This window comes from Vidua chalybeata, chromosome 2, assembly GCF_026979565.1.
Source record: "Vidua chalybeata isolate OUT-0048 chromosome 2, bVidCha1 merged haplotype, whole genome shotgun sequence".
Taxonomy (NCBI): Eukaryota; Metazoa; Chordata; class Aves; order Passeriformes; family Viduidae; genus Vidua; species Vidua chalybeata.
Genome location: NC_071531.1, coordinates 95,026,845 through 95,046,304, shown reverse-complemented (window position 1 = coordinate 95,046,304; position 19,460 = coordinate 95,026,845). Strand labels below are relative to the sequence as shown.

At 37.2% G+C, this 19,460-nt stretch overlaps 1 protein-coding gene across 4 annotated transcripts in view; it reads left to right on the top strand.

Annotated features, from left to right (window-relative positions):
* Window positions 1-19,460, top strand: part of DCLK1 (doublecortin like kinase 1) — a 237,329-nt gene that overhangs the window by 170,000 nt on the left and 47,869 nt on the right. For 3 of the 4 annotated variants that reach the window (XM_053934574.1, XM_053934577.1, XM_053934575.1), the window contains 2 exons: window positions 15,767-15,851; window positions 17,231-17,339. In XM_053934574.1, coding sequence (XP_053790549.1) covers window positions 15,767-15,851; window positions 17,231-17,339 — 194 coding nt within the window. Of the gene's footprint in view, window positions 1-4,277; window positions 9,071-15,766; window positions 15,852-17,230; window positions 17,340-19,460 lie in introns of those variants that run through there. The other variant, XM_053934578.1, reaches the window with a different exon arrangement.

The window sequence follows — 19,460 nt, the reverse complement described above, 5'->3', positions numbered from 1 at the left end:
GTAACTTCCCTAAACTTACTTTCTCGCCACTGAAGCTTTGCTCTCCACAGTGAAGACATGTTTTTCTGCTAACATTTGTGGATGGGTGAGTGGGAGCCATGTGATCAGCACCATTAGACACAAGAGGTTTCTAGGCAGAAGATTTCTGACTTTCAAATGTGAAGAGGAGAGCAGATGGGCTTCTTTTTATGTGTAAGTGTAATAGGATCACCAAGTGGCAGTATTATGGATGCAAAGTGCTATGTAGCGGTAACAAAATCAGACTGCTAACTGCAGAGAAAATAAATATTGAAGTGTACTACAGGAGAGATAAGACTAAGGTGGTTAGGGAGTTGAATTCTCTTCTCCAATATTCGTATTCAGTCCTCTTGACCTCGGTAGGGGACCTTTCATGCTTGTCTGGCTTTATTTTGGACAGATTTATTTTTTTTACCTCATGAAACATGAAATATATTCATGTAAAAATAGATTGCAATCATGTAAAATGCATTGTAATAACATTATTTAGATTACAAAATCAACTCAGACGTTCAGGGATGGAAACTTAACACTCAGTCTGAGAATTTATTCCATCTGCTTTCATGTTTAGCTTGTGAAGTGAATGAGTTAGAAGTTCAGTGTAAAAACATATGATTGTATCATTAAAGGTTATAATGTACATTCCAATGAGTAAATAAGGAAGGCTTTAAGCAGTGCTTGAAGATAATAATTTCCTTGTTAGCAGTATAAGTGGTGCTCTGTTTAGTTTTAGTACATATTTTTGTCTTTTTATTTAAATTTGACTTAGAGAGGTTATTTTATGTACCATATTGTCATGAACCAAGTTAAAATATTTTGTTTTGTCTTCAATGCCTTCAGCTACAGTGCTGACAAGCCAGTTGCAGGGTGAGGTTTATTCCCTAGGAGGTTGCTGAAGTGCTGGTATCATGTGATAGACATACAAGGGAGAAGAGATGGGTTTAAGTTCCCATCTTGTCCCCTGTGTTGAGAGGTGAGGTGTTCCTGCCCTGAAGGGAGAGTGTTGGCTGCTGTAGTCATGAGCTGGAGTTGAAGGTGGTGGCTGGTTTTCTGACTGCTCTTTCTCTCTTTACCTTCATTTGAGGAAACTACTGCTTTAGAACTGAATTAAGATCCCAGGTCCCGGGGACGCTAGCTCAGCTCTGTAATTTGAAGTGTTTTGTGCCTCTATCTGTGCAGTTAGAGTTCCAGGAGTTCATGTTCTCTCATGCCATCAGGTACACGTGGTGCCAGTGGTAGGTAGTGGGTCTGGAAGGTGATAGGAGCATTTCCTCTAGCCTGGCCTGGTTCACCTTGCCTTAACTAATCAATCAGCTCCTCAGCATCCCCATCCAGTGCTATGAGGGAGTTGTAGGCCTGGGACATCACAATGCCTGGGGATCAAGGCAGGCTGCCTGTGTTTTTGCTGGGAAGTACAGCTGAAAGGAGGTCAGGCTTTTGAATCCAGAGGCCCCAAAGCAAGGTACTTCCACAAAGGGAGGGATTTCTTCCTGGGAGTAGTAAAGACCTGTGGAGTGCATTAGGCAGCTTAAAATAGGGATTAATCATCTTACTTACTGACATTTCATCACACATCATTTAAAAAAATTAATTCTGGCCTTTGAAGGAAGGATTTTGATTGATGTAAATAAGGCCAAAAATGTGGCCTTACATACTGTTACATACTTAACTGTCCTGTAGTACATAGTCAGGAAAACAGTACTCTTGTAGCCCTTCAGATAAAATTTTGTACCCTCAAAAGCCAGAATACAAAAAAGATAAAATTTATCTGTTCTCATTTGCATGTATATGTTGGCTGAGTTGTTTCCAGAAATTCAGAAGTCAGTGCAAGTTATATTTTTATAATCTTCTGCAAAACTCAATCTATATTTGAAGAAAGTAAGATTTGAAAGATTAATTTCATGGGTGTTATTCACGAAGTTGAAAGCGAACTAGGAACAATTTATCAGCTATCTTAGCTAACTGTCAACCAATTTTCAGCTTCTGAATATTTTAACTAGCAGGCTGTGTGCTATAGTTACTCTTTCATGCAGTTTAATTATTTCTTTATTCTTAAATAGGAAATTAAGATTCTAGTTTTTAAATTGTTATGAACATAATTAAGTTTTGGATTTTTTTCCCAGAGGATTAATGCATTTGAAATTCAGCTTTGAAATAGCAGATTCAAGTAGATTTACTGTGTTACCCACAAATATAGTTACTACTGCAGCAGAGTGCAGTTAACTATGCAGACTCAGAAAAGGTGACATGGCATTTAGAAAAAAAATTAATTTTTTTTTTGTTCTTAGGGGTTGAAAACTACAGAATAAAAAAGAGTTAGATTTAAGATACCGCTTTACTGATTATACAGGCTGAATTCTGTGTATGTAAGGATTTTTTTGAATTGCATGTAACCAAAAAGTCTGATTCATTCAGCAATTTTTGTCTTCTTATGAAATCTATGCAAAATAAAAAATAGATTCTCCTCATAATTTCAAGACACACAGCTCTCTGGCTAATTATAGGTAAGAAAAATTCTTTCAGAAAGGAAAACTTTTTAAGACTTTCAAGTATTTAAAAGCAGGTGAAATAGCAGAGAAAATGACACTGAAATCTGGTGAATGATTTTGCTTTAAAGCAATCATAGAGTTATGAAAAGAAACACAAAAATATTCTCTAAATATTACAATTCAGAAGTACCTTACTTGTCAGTTCCAAATGCATATTTTTTTTTTTTTTTTTATATTCAGAAGCAAGAGCAGCCACCTGGGAGATACTATTCAAAATTTTAGGGTGTTACCCTCTCTAGGAAATCAAAAGATTCCTTTTTCCTGTATGTATTAGAAAATCCCAAACTGTATATTCTCAAAAAAAAAAATTAATAATTAACTGACTAGTTAGTATTCAGAATAAAATGGTCTTGTCTGTTTAAAATTGTTCTCTTGTTTAGATTGTTTGCAACATAATGCGAATGTATTTAAGATGTGATTTTCACTCTGCCAGTCTAATGTCTTCTACTGTGTGTGTACATGCCCATTGGCAGAATACATACAGAATATGCATTTCTAGGGAATCAACCCCCCTTTAAGGTACTTAAATTCCTTTTACATCATGCATACAAGTAAAATATGAACCTGCATTGTTTATTGAGATCACAACTTGAAATATGTGAAGCATTCATTTTAGCTGATCCTTTTTGTAGATTTGTTCATTTCTTGTCTGGGTTATCTTCCTGTGATTTAAAAAAGCAAAACAAATCCATTCAAGCTCAACCCAAAAGCTGGCTCCATCAGCTTTCCCATGCTCATGTTTTTCTTATACTTCGTCTTACAGGGATTTTTTGTTGCAATTTATTAATGTGTTCTATGAGATGTGCTGGGCACCTGCCCAATCAGAACCCCTCTGAACCATCAGTTATGCCTAAATCACCTTAAAAAGACACTGCCCTGTCCTGTGCCACTTCTCTTTTTTGAACTTTCTTTCCGTATGACTGTGTGCCTCAACGAGGGTTGCTGTGCTGTGTAGGTGGGATAGGGCCATGTATCATCCCATAACACCTCTGGCACTTGAGGATTGTCTGATCCGTCAGAGGATCAGTGTGTTGAAAGAATGAAATGTACAGATCCACTCAGACTCTCCCTCTGCTGTCATGAGCTGGTTGCTTGGCTACCGACAGAAAGAGACGGTGATGGTGGGACAAAGTGTAAAACATGCTGTCTTTTTATACATTCACACGGGCACAGAGGAGCTGTGGAAAAGGAACACCATTGTCAGCACGACATAGGCAACAGCAGTATTCCGTGCCAGCAGTCCAGGGGTCAAATGTTGTTGGATCCATGCTATATCACCAGTGGGTGGCAAGTTTTTATTACGTTATGTAAGATAAGCATTTACTCTGCCGCTCTGCCGCTGCGAAATGGCCAAAAGGGAAATACATTCCCTTTGAGATTAAATTAATGTTTCCAGGTTTCCAAACCATTAAGAGATTCTGCAGAACAGACAAATACTGTTTGAATAGTGTTTAATAGGAAAGACTCAAAGAAAAAAAAAAATTGCCTCTTGAGAATATGCTGTACATTGAAACTTCAGCTTTATTTGCTATCGATCTTTTTGATTAAAAAAGAATAATATGACATTAAGACAACAATATGAGCATATAGAACATGTGTATTTTGTGTTAAACAATGTCTTCTGGTCCACAGTAACAAAATAATATAAGACAGTTGCAGTGCAACAAATCAAACAGAATAAACAAATCTATACTGCACTTCATCTTACAGGACCTGTATCGCCCACTCTCTTCGGATGATATGGATTCAGTAGGAGACTCAGTGTAAAAGAGAAAATGGAACAATGTTTATGGTTTGTGATTTGATGAAGGTTTAACATTTTTAAAGAAAATAGCTGCTAATTTACAGTAATAGTGAACCGCACAAAAGAGTTTTGCATATTTAATATTAACAACATGGGGCCAAATTAATTCTAGTGTGTGGGGGCATTTTTTGGCTTTATCACTGCATTTTAATGCAATAATTTGTAATGAATGAGCCATTGAATATGTCCATCAAATCCAGAACAGCATTGTGCATACTTAAAGGCACAAAGATTGGATGAAGTGAATATAACGCACAAATCCATAGTGGGCACATTTATGAATAGCACTATTTTTATCATCAAAGGTACTGATTATATGTTCTGTTTTTACCATATCTATCTTTATTCATTTTGATATGAACAGTTAATGGGTACTTTGCTTTTACCAACGAATAGGTAAAATGCAGAGAAGAAAAAAATTGCCATATTAAACTGCTTGCACCATGCTGTCTGATCCCAATACGCACATTTGAAACACCCTAAGTTTAATCTTTTTATCCAAATGAAAGGAAAGTGAAGAAATCCTGTGTGGTCACAGGCCAGAAGTGATTCTTGCAGAGAAGTGTTCAAATTCTCTTCACTGCATTGCCATCTGATGATTGTAAACAGAAGGGTGCTCACAGGCATTATGAATGTTTTACCTGGCAAGAGCTGTTAATGCTGACCATCCATGTGTTGCAAGTAAAGAGGGACAGATTTCTGACCAAGGAAATACGAGGGCCTGCTGTCTAGCAGTGTCATCTGACATACATATGATAGCATCTTTTGGAAAAATGTATTTTGCCTGAGAAAGTAGTTGATTATATTCACTTACGTTGAGAACAGGAACATAATTTTTATTTCCTATAAGAAGACATTTTGTGCATTTGAAAAAGAAAGCCAACAGAAATGGTAAATACTGTAAATCATCCTCCTATTGACCTAATTTTTCTGTTTTCGCAGTATCTAGAGGTGCTCTTTTTGTACAGCATGAATATGCAAAACTCCTTTAGTGTTAAAGTAGGTCATGCATTAGAACCAGTTGCTTAACAAATATCTACTAATTTTTATTTGTTTTCTGCTGCTTTATTGTGAGAATCTTAGTCTAGTTAATTTACATAATAGCAATATTTCCCATCATATGTGGTATTAAAGTCCATAGTGTAGCGATCACGCACTTTTGCAGTCTTACACCTTTCCTTTCATTTTCTCAAATACTAATAATTTAAGAATTAGAAATCAGTGTGTTTCTGATTCTCAGCAAAAATCTATAGAGGTTATATTTCTGAGCTATTTGGTGATGATTTAATATATTTTGAAATCAGGAAAATTTACTTAATTGAAGAAAAGGTTAACTGCTACATGCCAACCTCTAAATGTAATGAAATAATTCCTTTAGACTGATTTGTCCATAATAAAACTCAGCAAATGGAAAATGTTGGCATGTGATGTTATGGCTTTACTGTATCAACATAATTTTCTTTACAGAGGATATTTGCAAAAAGAAATAAAATAGCAGCAGAATACAAAACTTACCTTCTCTGTTTCCAATATGTGGTTGCAGTATCACCTGGAGGGTTTGCTGAAGCAGTCAGGTCATTCCCTTTTGAGATGCATGTGTTGCCATTCCTGCCTCAGACTTCAATCTAAAACTGTTCCCAGCCATAAGAACAGTCCATCCCTCACCCCATACCATAATGCATAGGCTGCCCTGTTCTACTGAAAAAGTTCACAGCTGTGAAATTACTTGCATTTTCGGTTGTTATGAGGGAATGTCTTTGCAAAATTTGTTACTTGATCCTGAGAAATGCATAATATATAAAGGTGCATTGGGATCAGTTTCCAAAAATTCAGGCAACTAGACCAGATTGAGAGAAATGCTTCCTGACATCTTAAAAATGTTTTTTTCCTGTAAAGAAAATAAATTCCAGGAATTTTATTTTCCCTCCCTTCTCCCATATAGGCTACTGCTGCTTTAGTCAGTTTATTAAGACTGTTCTGCACAGGGAGCACAGACTGCCAGCAAACCTGAATCCCACAGCTTTGCTTAGCTGTGGAAAAGAAAAATGGACCTTATATCAGTAATTGTTATCATAGTGAGTTCTCCATCAAGACTGTTTTAAAAAAGGTTATACTAGTCCATAACATTTAATCATTTCAACATATGACTTCTATTAAGGGGCTATCCAGGGGCAAGATGTATCATTAATATTTCATTTTAGGAATGAAAGTCCCTTAGAGATTGAAAAGGTACACTGTTTATAGACTTTGAGATCCTTTTTTGTGTGGAATGTAATTCCCATTATACATGAGCAGAAATGAAATGTTTCTTTTGAGCAAGACCAGAAGGTTTCAGTTTATGGGTGGAACTGAAATTGTGTTCCTTGATGCTGTAATTCTGCTTGCAACAGCACAGGTTTTAATTTGTTCCTAGAGTTCATCAACTTCATTAAATAATAGACTAGCTTAAGCAACTTTATAGTGTTTGAACCTCTGAAAGTTCTCTGTATGCTGCATTATTCGTGCCTACTCCAAGGTGATTATGATGTAGCTAGAGTCTTGTATAGATTGTGAAAGCTTTGCTTCCCTTTGAGCTTTATGAATACTTGTGATTATTTCCCTGATGCTTTCTGCAACTTTGTTTCATTTTGGTTTTTAAATCTCTTTTCTTCTTTTGTGCAACAAGCAGTTCACATGTGAAGCACAGAATGCGTATGTTTATACTTACACTCACATGCACACGTACATAGATTAATGGCTTTGGAACCCATGCGCTGTTATGTCACATTTGTGACTTTTAACAAATAAATGGGGAAAATGTTTTAACAGGAGGATGCTCGTCTGGCAGGATTCATTACAGCTCTGGTAAAGTTGGTGGAGCTGCACCAACCATGACTTGCTGAGCAGCTATCCCAAGGAACTCTGTACAGTTTTAAAAGATCACATCTATGAACAAGGGCTAATTTCAAACTGACCAGAAGTTAGTGGCAAACCCACCACTGAGTCCATGGTAGGAAGGATAGAACCTTACGCACAAATACGTACACACAGACAAAACATTAATCCTAAACTGAAATTTGAAATTTGAATATTTGAAATGGTATTCTTTTGACATGTTCAGTCTTATGCCTCCTCTTCAGTGGTGCTGTTCTGCATTACATTAAGTCATGCAAAATTAGAAGTTCTTTTGTTGAAATCAGTAAAATCTTCAGCATTCATTATGCAATGTGAAAATTGCTTTCCAATTTTTAAAATAATCCAGAAACAGCACATTATATTTAGTTATTTTTCTCTTCATTTTCGCAGGGCATATTTGGCTGAAAGATGAAAATTCTAGGGTATTAATATTGTGGCTATAAATGTATATTCCAAGAAAGGATATATATAGTTCAGCACCCTAGAAGAACAACTGGATTGAGATTGTGTGGAGTAAAAATTGAGATAAATAATAATGTTTTCTTCTCCAGTTTCATTATTCACACTGCTGTGTGAACTTCATATAGTACATACGTTACAAAAACTGCACTCTGGATGTAAAATGAATTAAGAGTAATACAGAAAAGAATCTGATCAACTCAAGTTTACTGTTTCTGTCAAAAATGTAGAGAAATGAACAGACAGAAAATCTTTATGGTGCTAAATTACCTCATCACTTGATGAATGCATAGATTAATGTTGTCTGTGCTTTTTTTGTATCCAGTTAATGGTGTGCAACCAAATACAAGATCAGTTTTTATTTAATCTTCACTTTCAGTTCTATCTGCTAGTGACAAGAGCTTATAACTATGAGTGATGAAAAGTAACTTTACAAAGCACAGACAGCAATACTTTCATGTGCACAGCAAAGCAAGCAAGTGGTTGTCCCCCTCTTTGAAAGTGGGTGTGCTTCCCCCAGGAAAGCCCTTCCATCCAGAAAACCAGGGCCTGTTGAGCAGAGCAGGGGCTGCTCTGAGCTGTGCTTGCTGCCATGACAATTTTGGCCAGCTCAGCTGGCCTGTCTCCAGCTGGCGGCTGCCCCCAGGCAGGCAGTGGGTCTGTAGGTGACACCTGAGCTGTGTCCGCGCAGGGCTGAGCGCACACGCGCTCCTGCGCGGTTTTGTGTCCCTGATTGCGCATGGTGATTATCCTCCAGTTCACTTTAGTTAACCCTCAGCAGTGAAGTGTGAAGAAAGCTGTACTATATTCAGCGTGTCCTTGTTGTCTGGTGTTATATGGGGTAATTAGGTTGCGGTTTGCCCTGCAATACAGTGTTTTGGAATTCGGGCTCTAGTGAAAGAGGAGTTAACAATGTTTGTGTTAAGGCCTCTTTGTTTTCTCAGTTGCACTATGATATTGTAAATATTGGCACATTTACAACATAAGTTTAAGATTTTACAAAGTTATGCATACAATTATTTTTTTTAATGAAATATGCATGCATATTTGCTTTTAAAAATATACCATTTTTGTATTCATGTGACACAGGAAACCAAAAAGAAAGCTGTTGATTTATCAACAAAACATGTAAAACTTGCAAAATAAATACTGATTAATATTTTGTTTCTTATAATCAGCTGACGGAAATCACCTTCATTTTTGTGCCATTGTTTCATCATACTGTATTGTACTTGTGTTTCATATTTGATCATGTCATCCTGGTTGCAATTTGTTATTTTGCTAGATTTAACATTAATGTAGACTACTGTAAGTGATGTAATAAATATATATTAAAAATACACACTGTTCAGAGAATTTATTTTGGAAACATGATTAACATGCTTTAACAAAATTCTTGCATTTGGTTTTGCTTGTTCATTTTGGATCAACATTGTCCATCTAACCTTAGTGTAAGCATGTGGGGTTCATGCATCCTACTGGGTTCCTTTAACAGTAGATGCATTCAGTGTCTTTTTTTAGTAATGAACTCAGGGCTTTAGTGTGTAGATACGAAAAATGCTTCAAGGAGGCATTTGGTTTGTAGTGAGTGTTGTGAAGACAGTAATTATTACTGCCTGGAATTGCTTATGGGTAACATTGTGTGCGCATGATTTGAAGCATGAAGTGGGGAATTAGTAGAATATCCAAAGGTACCAGGTCCCTACCAACAGCCTGAGCCCCAGCAGCACTTCCCCTAAGAGAAGTGTTAGGAAAATATGCCTGTGAAAAGCTAATAGTACTGAAACATACCTGGTGTGTTTTAAAATAAGTACCTAATTTGCTGATAGCTTTTTCCACTCTTTAAAAATGCATATCCACATATCCATAGCCTAGTTTTATTTCTTGTTTGGCAGGGGTGGGGGAAGAGAGATGTTACAAATTCTGACATGTCATCTGCCAGCCTGATGCTTCAGCTGATGTTCCTGGAGGAAACTGTGGGCCCGATAAAAGTTCTAGTTTTGAAATGCCCTTGGTTGGTGGTAAATAGTTCTGCCTAAAAAAGGTGTACACACATGGAAAGGAAAACAATATGATAGAAATGGGGAAGAGTAGAAACAAAATATCTGAGGTTTCTGTCTCTACCAAGAAACAGTTAAAAATACCGGGAGAGCTTTTAAAATACAACTAAAGTGAAGTGGTTATTTTGCTGTGCCCTTAATTAGGTGAAAGAAATAAGAACCTCCTTCAGGTTGGTAGCTTTTCAGTTTTTATTCTGTAGTTGAGTAGAAAATTTTACCTGTGTATAACTTTCAAAGAGGTAAAAGGAAACCTTCACATTGCATCACTGTACATGTAACTTTTTAGGTTAACCTCAATGAGGATAGAGAAATGACAGTAATAACTTCCGATACCACAAATCTGATATTTCACTTTTCATATCATCAGTCTTTTCTGAGTGATGTCAAAGGCTGAGTGAGCCTAGAGTGAATTATGGCTCAATTTTGGAAGCAGCTGTTAGGAACTAGTGGAGGTTAGACTTAAATTTATTGTTAAATACCATGTAGGAAACTATATTTGTCTTTCTGAATTGTCTTGTTACACAAATCAAATGAGTGTATAAGCATCCAATGCTGCAGCTTAGCGAGGGGATCTTAATAAAACAAAGTGCTTCAAGCTTGCAAATTTAACTCCAGTCTGTCAGCTCCATTTCCTTGCAAACTCTCCCATTTGTCCCTCTATCCCTTAAAGAAGAAAACCAACACAAGACCCTGATAATATGCCAGATAATTGCTTGTGTCATTTGAACTTATCTCTTCTTCAAGCTGTGTTGCATAATTGCATAAATGAACAACAACAAAAAAAATCACTTCCCTGTGTAGGACCTCTCTCAAGTCAAGTGTCTAACAAAACAGAGCAGGATGTAGAATTGTGAATAAGTTTGTAAGCAGGTTTGCATACACTTTCTACTGTTCCTTTCCAGATGAAACAGTTTATAAATAAATTTGAATCTGCTGTGCTGGTTTAATGCAGTATCTAAACTGGAAAAGAAAACAATTGCATCATTTCTCTTTCTATACATTAAACTCCATTGGTTTCCATTCTTTCAGCATGAAGATTGTGGATTTCATGTTTCTTCATGAAGTAATTTTTTTGCCAACTGTGTAATGTTTACATGAAAGCTTTTTTTCCCTGTCTCAGCAGAAAAAATGTAAAGTTAAACAAAAGAAAATCAAAAACATTTTTCACTGGATATAGTTTGGAGAGGGAATTTCAGTGTAACCCTTTGCTTCTCTCTAAGTTGAATAATAAAAAAATCTGTTTATCTTTTTAAAAGTTACATCAAAATGTATTACTTTATTGTTTTAAATCAGCTGTCCTCTGCTTTTGTTATCTGGTAATGTACCATTTTGCTGTTCATTGACTCACTTATTTCTTGCTTAACATTGTTACATATTATGGGAATTTTTTTATCTCTTTCTAAGTCTAAAAGCTAATACCTGTACTGGATGGTTGTCTTTATTTTACCATTATTCATCATTATCTTCTTGCAAAGGAGCTGAGCCTGTCAGGAAGCCATGACAGCTACCTTGCAAAGGTTGTTTTATAAGCAGACTGAACATTAGTATGGGCTCCAAAAGAGGTGAGTGTAGGGGCTAAATGCTTAGTCTTGGTTTTAAAGCTGTTTTTCCTTACTGAGTTGAACTTCATTTTACACGTATTACAGACATGCTTATATTTTTGTATTTTTTGTAAAGATTCTGTAGAGTTCTTTGGAATAGGGACATCTTAGAAGGCATAATTTAAAGACATTAATAATTCCCTTCAACTGAGCCTCCTTCCTGAACTTACACTTTGTTTACTAATTTTAATCCTCACTACATTAAGCCAGTTTTTAAAAGAGTAGAGCTCTGCATGAGATCCAAACTTAGCATTACACCTGTGTGCTTTTCTGTTACTCACATTTCATCCAGATGCTTCCCTTGTACTGGAAAAATACAAAGGAATCTATTGTTGAGAGACATTGTAGACTCCACATGCACTAAGAAAGGTTTTGAAAGGTTTAGAAAATATAATGCAGTGTTTGGGGTTGAGATTCAGGAATCTGAATTGCACTAACAAACTTCCTAGTCATACTTGTTTAAGTCTCTTTTCATAACTGCTGACACTAGTAGTCCACAAAAATAATTTCTGCTTTTTAGTTGGAGTGGGATTTTAAGATTAATTTAGGACAAAGGTATCAGCAGAGAGACATTACAGTAATTTTTATTTTGCTGCCTTTTTTTTTTTTCTGTTTAGTACAGTTTCCACTGAGATACAAACTATTTAACAAACAGTTGCAAAATAAATCTCCGTGTGAGACATGGCTGAAACTCTATAGTGCTAATATTTCCATTCACTTCAGTGAGGTGTGGTGTGCTGGCCATCTGTTCTATAAACCTGAATAGGATCTGAAATCCTTACACCAAAGACCTGATTTTTTTATGCCATCGCTTTTATGAAGGTGTGCCATAAAACTGGCCATGTGCTGGCAACCTGTGCAACTGGACCCCTTTAAATCTGTGTAAAAGCGATGACATTCCAAGCACCTCAGCATCTCTTAAAATTAAAACGGCTAATTGCATTAAAGTCTGTGTGGTGAAGAGATTATACTCTTGCTTAGGGTTGGTTTTCCCCCTCCCCATCTGCAAGATCCCTGAAGGGGTCCACATCTGTGAGAGCAACAGCGCGTGCACGACAGACTGCCTCACGATTGGCAAGCCAACTGGAAGGAGGGTTGAGACCCACAAGGATTGTTGGACCCGCAGGGCTCTCAGCTTGTGAAAACAGTGAGCTAATTAAAGTCTAAATAAATGAAATCTCTTTCTAGCTGAAGTAAAGATAAATAAATAAATGCCTGTGTGTTGTTAGAGAGGACTGAATAAAGATGAAAATACTTGTGTCATGTTTATCCAGTAACATCTCCTTAATTGTGAAGGGGGTGCTGCCAGCAGACTTGTTGAATATGTGCAAGTGTTCAGTTCCTGATTTATTTTCAATCTGTTGTCGTTTTAATAGGAGGGGTTCATCAAAGATAATGAAGAGTATGTTTTGATATATTTTTCAATAATTATTTAAAGTTTTAAAAGTCTCAGTGTATATTTTTAGCACATCTTCGTAGCTACTGCTTCCTTGTCACTGGCAAGTTCTGCATCTGCCTCCGTGCCAGTGCTTCGCAGGCTGCTGTCACCAAAGGGGCTGTATGCTTTGTTTGCAGACCAGTGGTATGTTATATGCTACTAATGTGTTATTTTAGTTCTTCTGTTAACAAAAAACATTTTAACCTTCCCATCTTTAACAGTGCCAATAAGAAAAGAAGTAGAGCCACTTAAAACATCAGTATGAAGTAAATTTTTTCCTTTAAATTTTCTGTGGGCCACTTCTTTTTTTCAGTCTATTAGACTAAACCTAGGTTAAATACATATTTAAGCAGTTTGCCCAAGACATACTTAGGAGTCAATTTAAGTTGATTATTTAAAATATTTAATTTAAATAGATTATTTAATCGATTATTTGTATTTAAATTGAAGCACTTGCTAAAATGCTTTGTTTAAATGTGCCTTTGAAGATAATCTAGTTTTGGAAGGACTGAGCAATTGCATTTATCAGCTAAGCCTTGTTTTAAGGTCCTTGAAAAATTCAGTCCTCAAATAGAAATTTGAGTGTCTCTAGGCACCCATTCTGAGAAGATGTGGCCACTGAGTTAGGTCTCAATTTTCATATCTCCCATTCTCACAGATGAGAGCAATGACTGCAAGACTGTAAAGAAGCTATCAGGGTGCTAAAGGAAGCTGCAGTGCTGTACAGTCAGCAGCCTTGACCTAACATCTACTTAAAAGTGTAATCTCACCATTTAAAGTGAAAAAAAAAAAAAAAAAAAAAAAAAAGTAGCTGTTAAATAATCTGTTGAAAATCTAGCACTAACCTTGTTGTGATTGTACTCCTTAAATGATTCATTCCTGATCATAGAAGTAATAAATATTAAACATGTTTAAATTGTAATTCCTTTCAGAAAATACTGTGGAGTGGGAAAATAAGTATGAAATTGGATATCTATTCTAGGAAAACAAACAAACATAGCAGAAGGAGTAGAGAGAACATGTTTTTCTGCTTATTTTACAAGCAGGACTGTAAAGGAAACAATTCTCTCATTACGCGTGTATAAAAATAGGCTTTGAGACGGACTTCTCCAGGCATGAGAACTCCTAGCATTTTCCCGTTACCTTGATCCACATCTGCTCATTTGTTCAAAAATGAACCAGAGGTAAGTTTTTACTGGGATGTCACGCAGAGTTTAGTACAGGAATAGAACATATATAAACACGTCCTGACCATGAAACAAGAGCAGCAATATCTTAGCAAACTGCATAAAATCACTCAGTGCTGACTTCTGTTGTCAAGAGGCAACAAAAACAGTCCAAAAATTGATTAATGCATTCTTCAGTTCTGGCCAAAGCTCAGAAGAAATACTTGCCTGGATGAAAAGAGGGAGCTGGGGTTGATTAAAGGAAACAAGAGCAAAGAATCTCATGGTAGATGGGATGTGCAAGCTCTCAGTGAAAAAGTAGGCCAAGTTCAGACTTTATCTAAGTCATCTGACCTTTGTTATGAGAGAAATCAAAAGTTATTCTGTTCAAATGAACTCAGCATACTGGCCAGATTTTCAGTTTGCTGATTTCATTTTCCCTGGCTTGGTACTCAGCAAATATCCAAACTGCTGCAACTTTAGTCATTCTTGCTCCAGTCATGAACTGTGTCAGATGAAAGAAATAATTCCAAAGTAGTTGTATTTAATTTGTAAAGTGGATTGGCACCATGATTGTGGGCATCTAAAAACCTTGCAAACACTGATAAGGAAGTGATAGTGTTAGTTACATGAAGTACAGCCTGCAATCTATGTAATATATAGACTGAAGAAGATAATGAAACACTGCAGCACTTTCAGCATGTGAATGATGTGAACCCAAGGAAGTTTTAGTTTTGCAAATCCTCTGAACATTTTTTGCTAATATTGTAATAGGAGGACCTGAGGAAATGTTTTGATGGGATTTAAGTTTGAAGGGCCACCATTACATTTGTAGCTTCTGGCTTCCTCTGAAGATAGGAGAATCCTGAAGATGAGTTTGTATAATTGGTATGCACCACAGGATAAAAGTTTGGGGTGAAATCCAGTCCATCTCAAATGTCTGTGTAGCTTCACGTAGATGCATGATGAAGCAGTTTTCCTAAAGTCTGTATGTAACTGATAGACATTGATAGGTGCTTTGGAAGGCTTCCCTGGTGAGATCCTGCCTCCTACACTTCTGGCATCCAAGGTGGGTGGCTACAAGTTTCCTTCGAGGGTCCACAGAGACACCACCCTCCCCCATTAGCTGTACAGACAAGCTCAGACAATTGCAGGACTAGTACTTGATACGGAGCACAAGAACAGAGTCACTGCCTCAAGTGAGCTACCCCCAGTCAAAGGAAGCATCAACCATTTTGGTTGCAAACAGCAACCACCCTGGCATTTTATTTTGTCCATACATTTCCGTAATGATTTCTCCCTTTTAGAACAAAACTGGGGAGGATTTCAACAGAGGGAGGTTTGTAAAATTGAGGAATTCTGCCCGTAACACATCCAACTAAAGACTTAGGTTCCTCTAGTGCCTGCTGAGTTAATAGGGTCTCTAAGAACACGGTCTCCGGCCTGTAGAGGGCATACAGCTCCTCGGTTTTCCCTACCAAAATGTATGTGGAATAGAGAGAACCTGTTGGAGCATACATCAAAGGATTCTTGCAGGCACGTTGCTGCACTTGATGGATCAAGGATCTCTCCAGTAATGTGAGGTTACCAAAAGTGTAATTTCAGTGGAAGAAGTTGGACTCTTCCCAAGCATCCATGTATCCATCCACTGAAGTAGATAAATGCTTTACATAGCAAACACTGAAGCCTCTCCAGGACATATGTCCAGCGGGAACATGCTGTGGGTACTCGTGCTTCTTAAAAATCATCTGTTTTCATTTGTGTCTCCATTTCCAGAGCTCCCAACACAGTGGCTCCTCTACCTCATTAGCATCCACCAAAGTTTGCAGCTCTATGGATGAAAATGAAGGCCCTGCAGAAGGTAACATTCGGAGGCTGACATTTCAAAGCAGTCAGTGTAGTGATAACAGCAGCTGTGTAGGAAATGAGTCATTCTTCCTGCCAGAGAAGGTGGGAGCATTGCAGGCTGGATAATTTTCTGTGAGGAAGCTCCTCAGCCTTAGCAAACCAGTTAGGTTCACTCTAGATCAGAGTTGACCTGGACATCACTCTTCAGAGGTATTTTTCGTGCAGAATACTTGAGGTTTTATTTCTGCAAGCAATACAGTGCTGACTGGCTTATTTCAGTATTTTTGTCTCATCTGCCATGGTACTAAAGAACACACTGCAGTCCTGGGTCTTTACTCAGAAATGGATAGTCTCGCTCCATGCTCAGGCTTTGAGCAAGTTGGCTAAGGGACAAGGTCTGCTCGAGCCCTGCTGGTTCACATGCACATCTATGCACATGTGTGTGTGTGTGTGTGAATCTGTGCTCCTGTTGGAGAACAACTCTTCATGCTGTCTGTGAATTCAGACAAACCCCAGCCTTCTTGTGTCCTAGTATTCCTAGCATTCACTATTAATACTAAACTAGAACAAAGGACAGAGTACTACACAGTTAAATGCACTGTCTTAAAGAGTGTAAACACAAATCACATTTCTGAGAGGCTATTTTTTTTACATTACAATATTTATATAATAGTTTGTATCAGCTGCAGTTTACAGTCAGCTTTTAGAGGCATGTTAGGTATTTGTAACACTATTTCAAATACATTTAAAAATAATAGTACAGGAATCAGCACTAAAACAAACTACATTAAACTACAAGCTTCTCGTATGCTTAGACACTGTGTAATGCAATTTTACCTAAACATCTGGTATCCAGGTTGCATGTGAGGTAGTATTATTGAGAACATTTGTTTAAAAACTAAATATTTGATATTGGGGGATGGGGAGAACTAGCACTTAGCACATGAGGAGTTTTATAGATGTCTCAGTTTACAGGATGTAATAAAATAAGTGCTTGAGTGTTGGACTTCTTTGGTACATATATTTAATCATGCTGTGTCAAGGAGTTCCAGCCCTTTTTGGAGGCTGGTCTGCGCTTGTGCAGATCACAGAGGCCTTTTTATAATTAAAAAAATACAATTTTGGTTTTGTCTTGGGGGTATATTGCAATGGCAACTATATAACACTCAAATGGTGGTATGTTTGAGCCCCCAGAAGTCTTATTTTTCATTATTGTATCTGCATGAAACCTGTTGAGTATATACAATGTCAGCAGCATGGTTTCACTGTACAGTAAGTGAGATACTGACTGAATGGTTTCCAGGCTCCTAAACTGTGGACTTAAAATGCATGTTATGTGCAACATCTGTGTTACCTTCACTAACAATAAAAATGTACTAATGATTCTTTCAGAAGTGTTGGAGGAAGGTTTCCAGGTCCCAGCGTCGATAGCAGAGCGATATAAAGTTGGAAGGACTATAGGAGACGGAAATTTTGCTATTGTGAAGGAGTGTATAGAAAGGTGAGGAGGATAATATGCTTATTACTGTAAAAAAAATTATTAATGTCATGATTTTTCCAGATCATATCTTTATTTGTAGAATACAGAAATGTAATAAGGTAATGTCTCTATGCCAGAGGGAAAAACTGATGTCTTCTCAAATTAAAGAAAGAGTGAGTTCAAGGGGCAATCTATGAATTTAATTCTTTGTGGGGTTTATATGGGTTTTTTCTGCTATACTCCACATGATTTTACCAGTTCCTTATGTTAAATCTCTCTTTTTACACTGAAATAACATATTTTCTTGCAGTATGTTCTTGCAATGCTCCTTTTACATTAGACCAATGGAACATTTCACATATAGCAGCACTCTGTAAAGATGTCAGGAAGTTCTCTGTTTGGGGTGTAGTGGCAATGGTCAGCACAAAGAAGTAATTTTGGATTAATCTATTCTGCCATCTGACACTGAGGTGTAGACTCTTCCATATTTATTTTTAATTTAATGGACACCTAACTCTTGCTTGCCTGCTTTGTGCCATTATATTTGATCCTTCCAACGTTGAGCCTCACTGCAGAGACCAAAATCTAACTTCTTCAGTGACCTTTACTGTTAAGAGGTGAAAACAGTAATTGATTTTAGATGCCTACTGCAGATTAGAGAAGTCACAAGTCACCTCAAGTGTCAGTGTTGCTGAAAATGTCCAGCTTGACTAGTTCATGTGTCTGTTTCTAAATCTGTTTGAACTGGCTTTACCCAACCTTAAGAGTGTAAAAAATAGGGAACAAAGCAGGAATGCTCTAAGCAGGACTGTGGTTGCCTTTTAGTGGTATTGTTAAAAATAGGAGACTATGGGGTATAAAAGACAGAAGGTATTTCACCTTATGTGAAATGACTGTAGGATTGCTCATGTTAGATAGTGGTGCTGACAAAGTTAGGTAGCAGTGCAGACAAAGCAAAAAGCTGCTGGAGCTGGAGATGTCCAAAGAGAGGACAATAGAGATGTCAAGGTTTGAAAATGAAATTTCATCAGTTAAGTTTTCTATCCCCTATTACCATATTCTGGAGAGGAGACTCTTACAGAGGACTATAAATTCACCTTTGGGCTCAAAGAAAAAACTGTTCTTTAGCCTGTAAGAATATGATATAAACCCTGGAGAGTGATATTAAATCTCCTGACAAACAATGATAAATTAACTTGGCTGGTTTTAAACTAGGCTCCTTGGAAAAATACAGGTCTACCTCTGCATCCAAAAGTGCAACTTGGAGATCATGAAGACAGCTGTTGGGGGAAAGGGTGAGAGTGGATTTCCTATCAGCTGACAGTGTGCTTGTGGGACTTGGCCAAAGTTCTGGTGATGCCTTTAGTGTTCTGCCAGAGTGAGTTCTTGGTGGAGCTGGTCATCCAGAGGGCAATAGCTGTTCAGATCAAACCTCAGGGCCTGAGCACTCAACTGTATGGAAACTAAAAGGAAGCAAAGCAAAACAGTATGAAAGAAAGGAAGCACTGTAAAACCCTATGGAGGGACATGACTAATGAAATAAATGGGTGAAAATACATAACTAAGAAAAGAGAAAAAAGCATCTTAAGGTAAAGGGAATAGTGACTGGGAAAAGCAGATTAGAAGCTAAAATAAAGAAAAGTTGTGGTTTTAATAAATTCATTCAGCTGAAAATGCAATTTGTGCTGAGAGACAGTATAGATGTGCTAGTGTGCATGTCACAATTCTTTCCCAACCTGAGAGAAAATACATGAACAAAATTAAATGTAGGTCCCATCACGCCTAAAAATAATGCTGATTACAATATCCTGGAGAGCTTGAATGAAAACTGTTTCCTGTCCTCTTGTCTATCCCACTGGTCCCAGAAGTATCCAGTAACATGGTGTGTCTAATATACTCAAATAGCATTTTTACCCAGGTATTCCCACATATATCGTCTTGTGTTCTCTGAGCTGTACCATTCCATAGATCCCATTTCTATCAGAGCTACTACTCTGGGAGATCTTGAAAACTAAAGTGGAATTGTTTCTGTGAGTTTATACTTCTAAAGCAGTATATCCTTCCCATCACAAGTGTGTAAAGAGAAATTAAAGACTTAGAGGGTAAATTATACCAGTACATGTGAAACTCCTTCAAAAATTT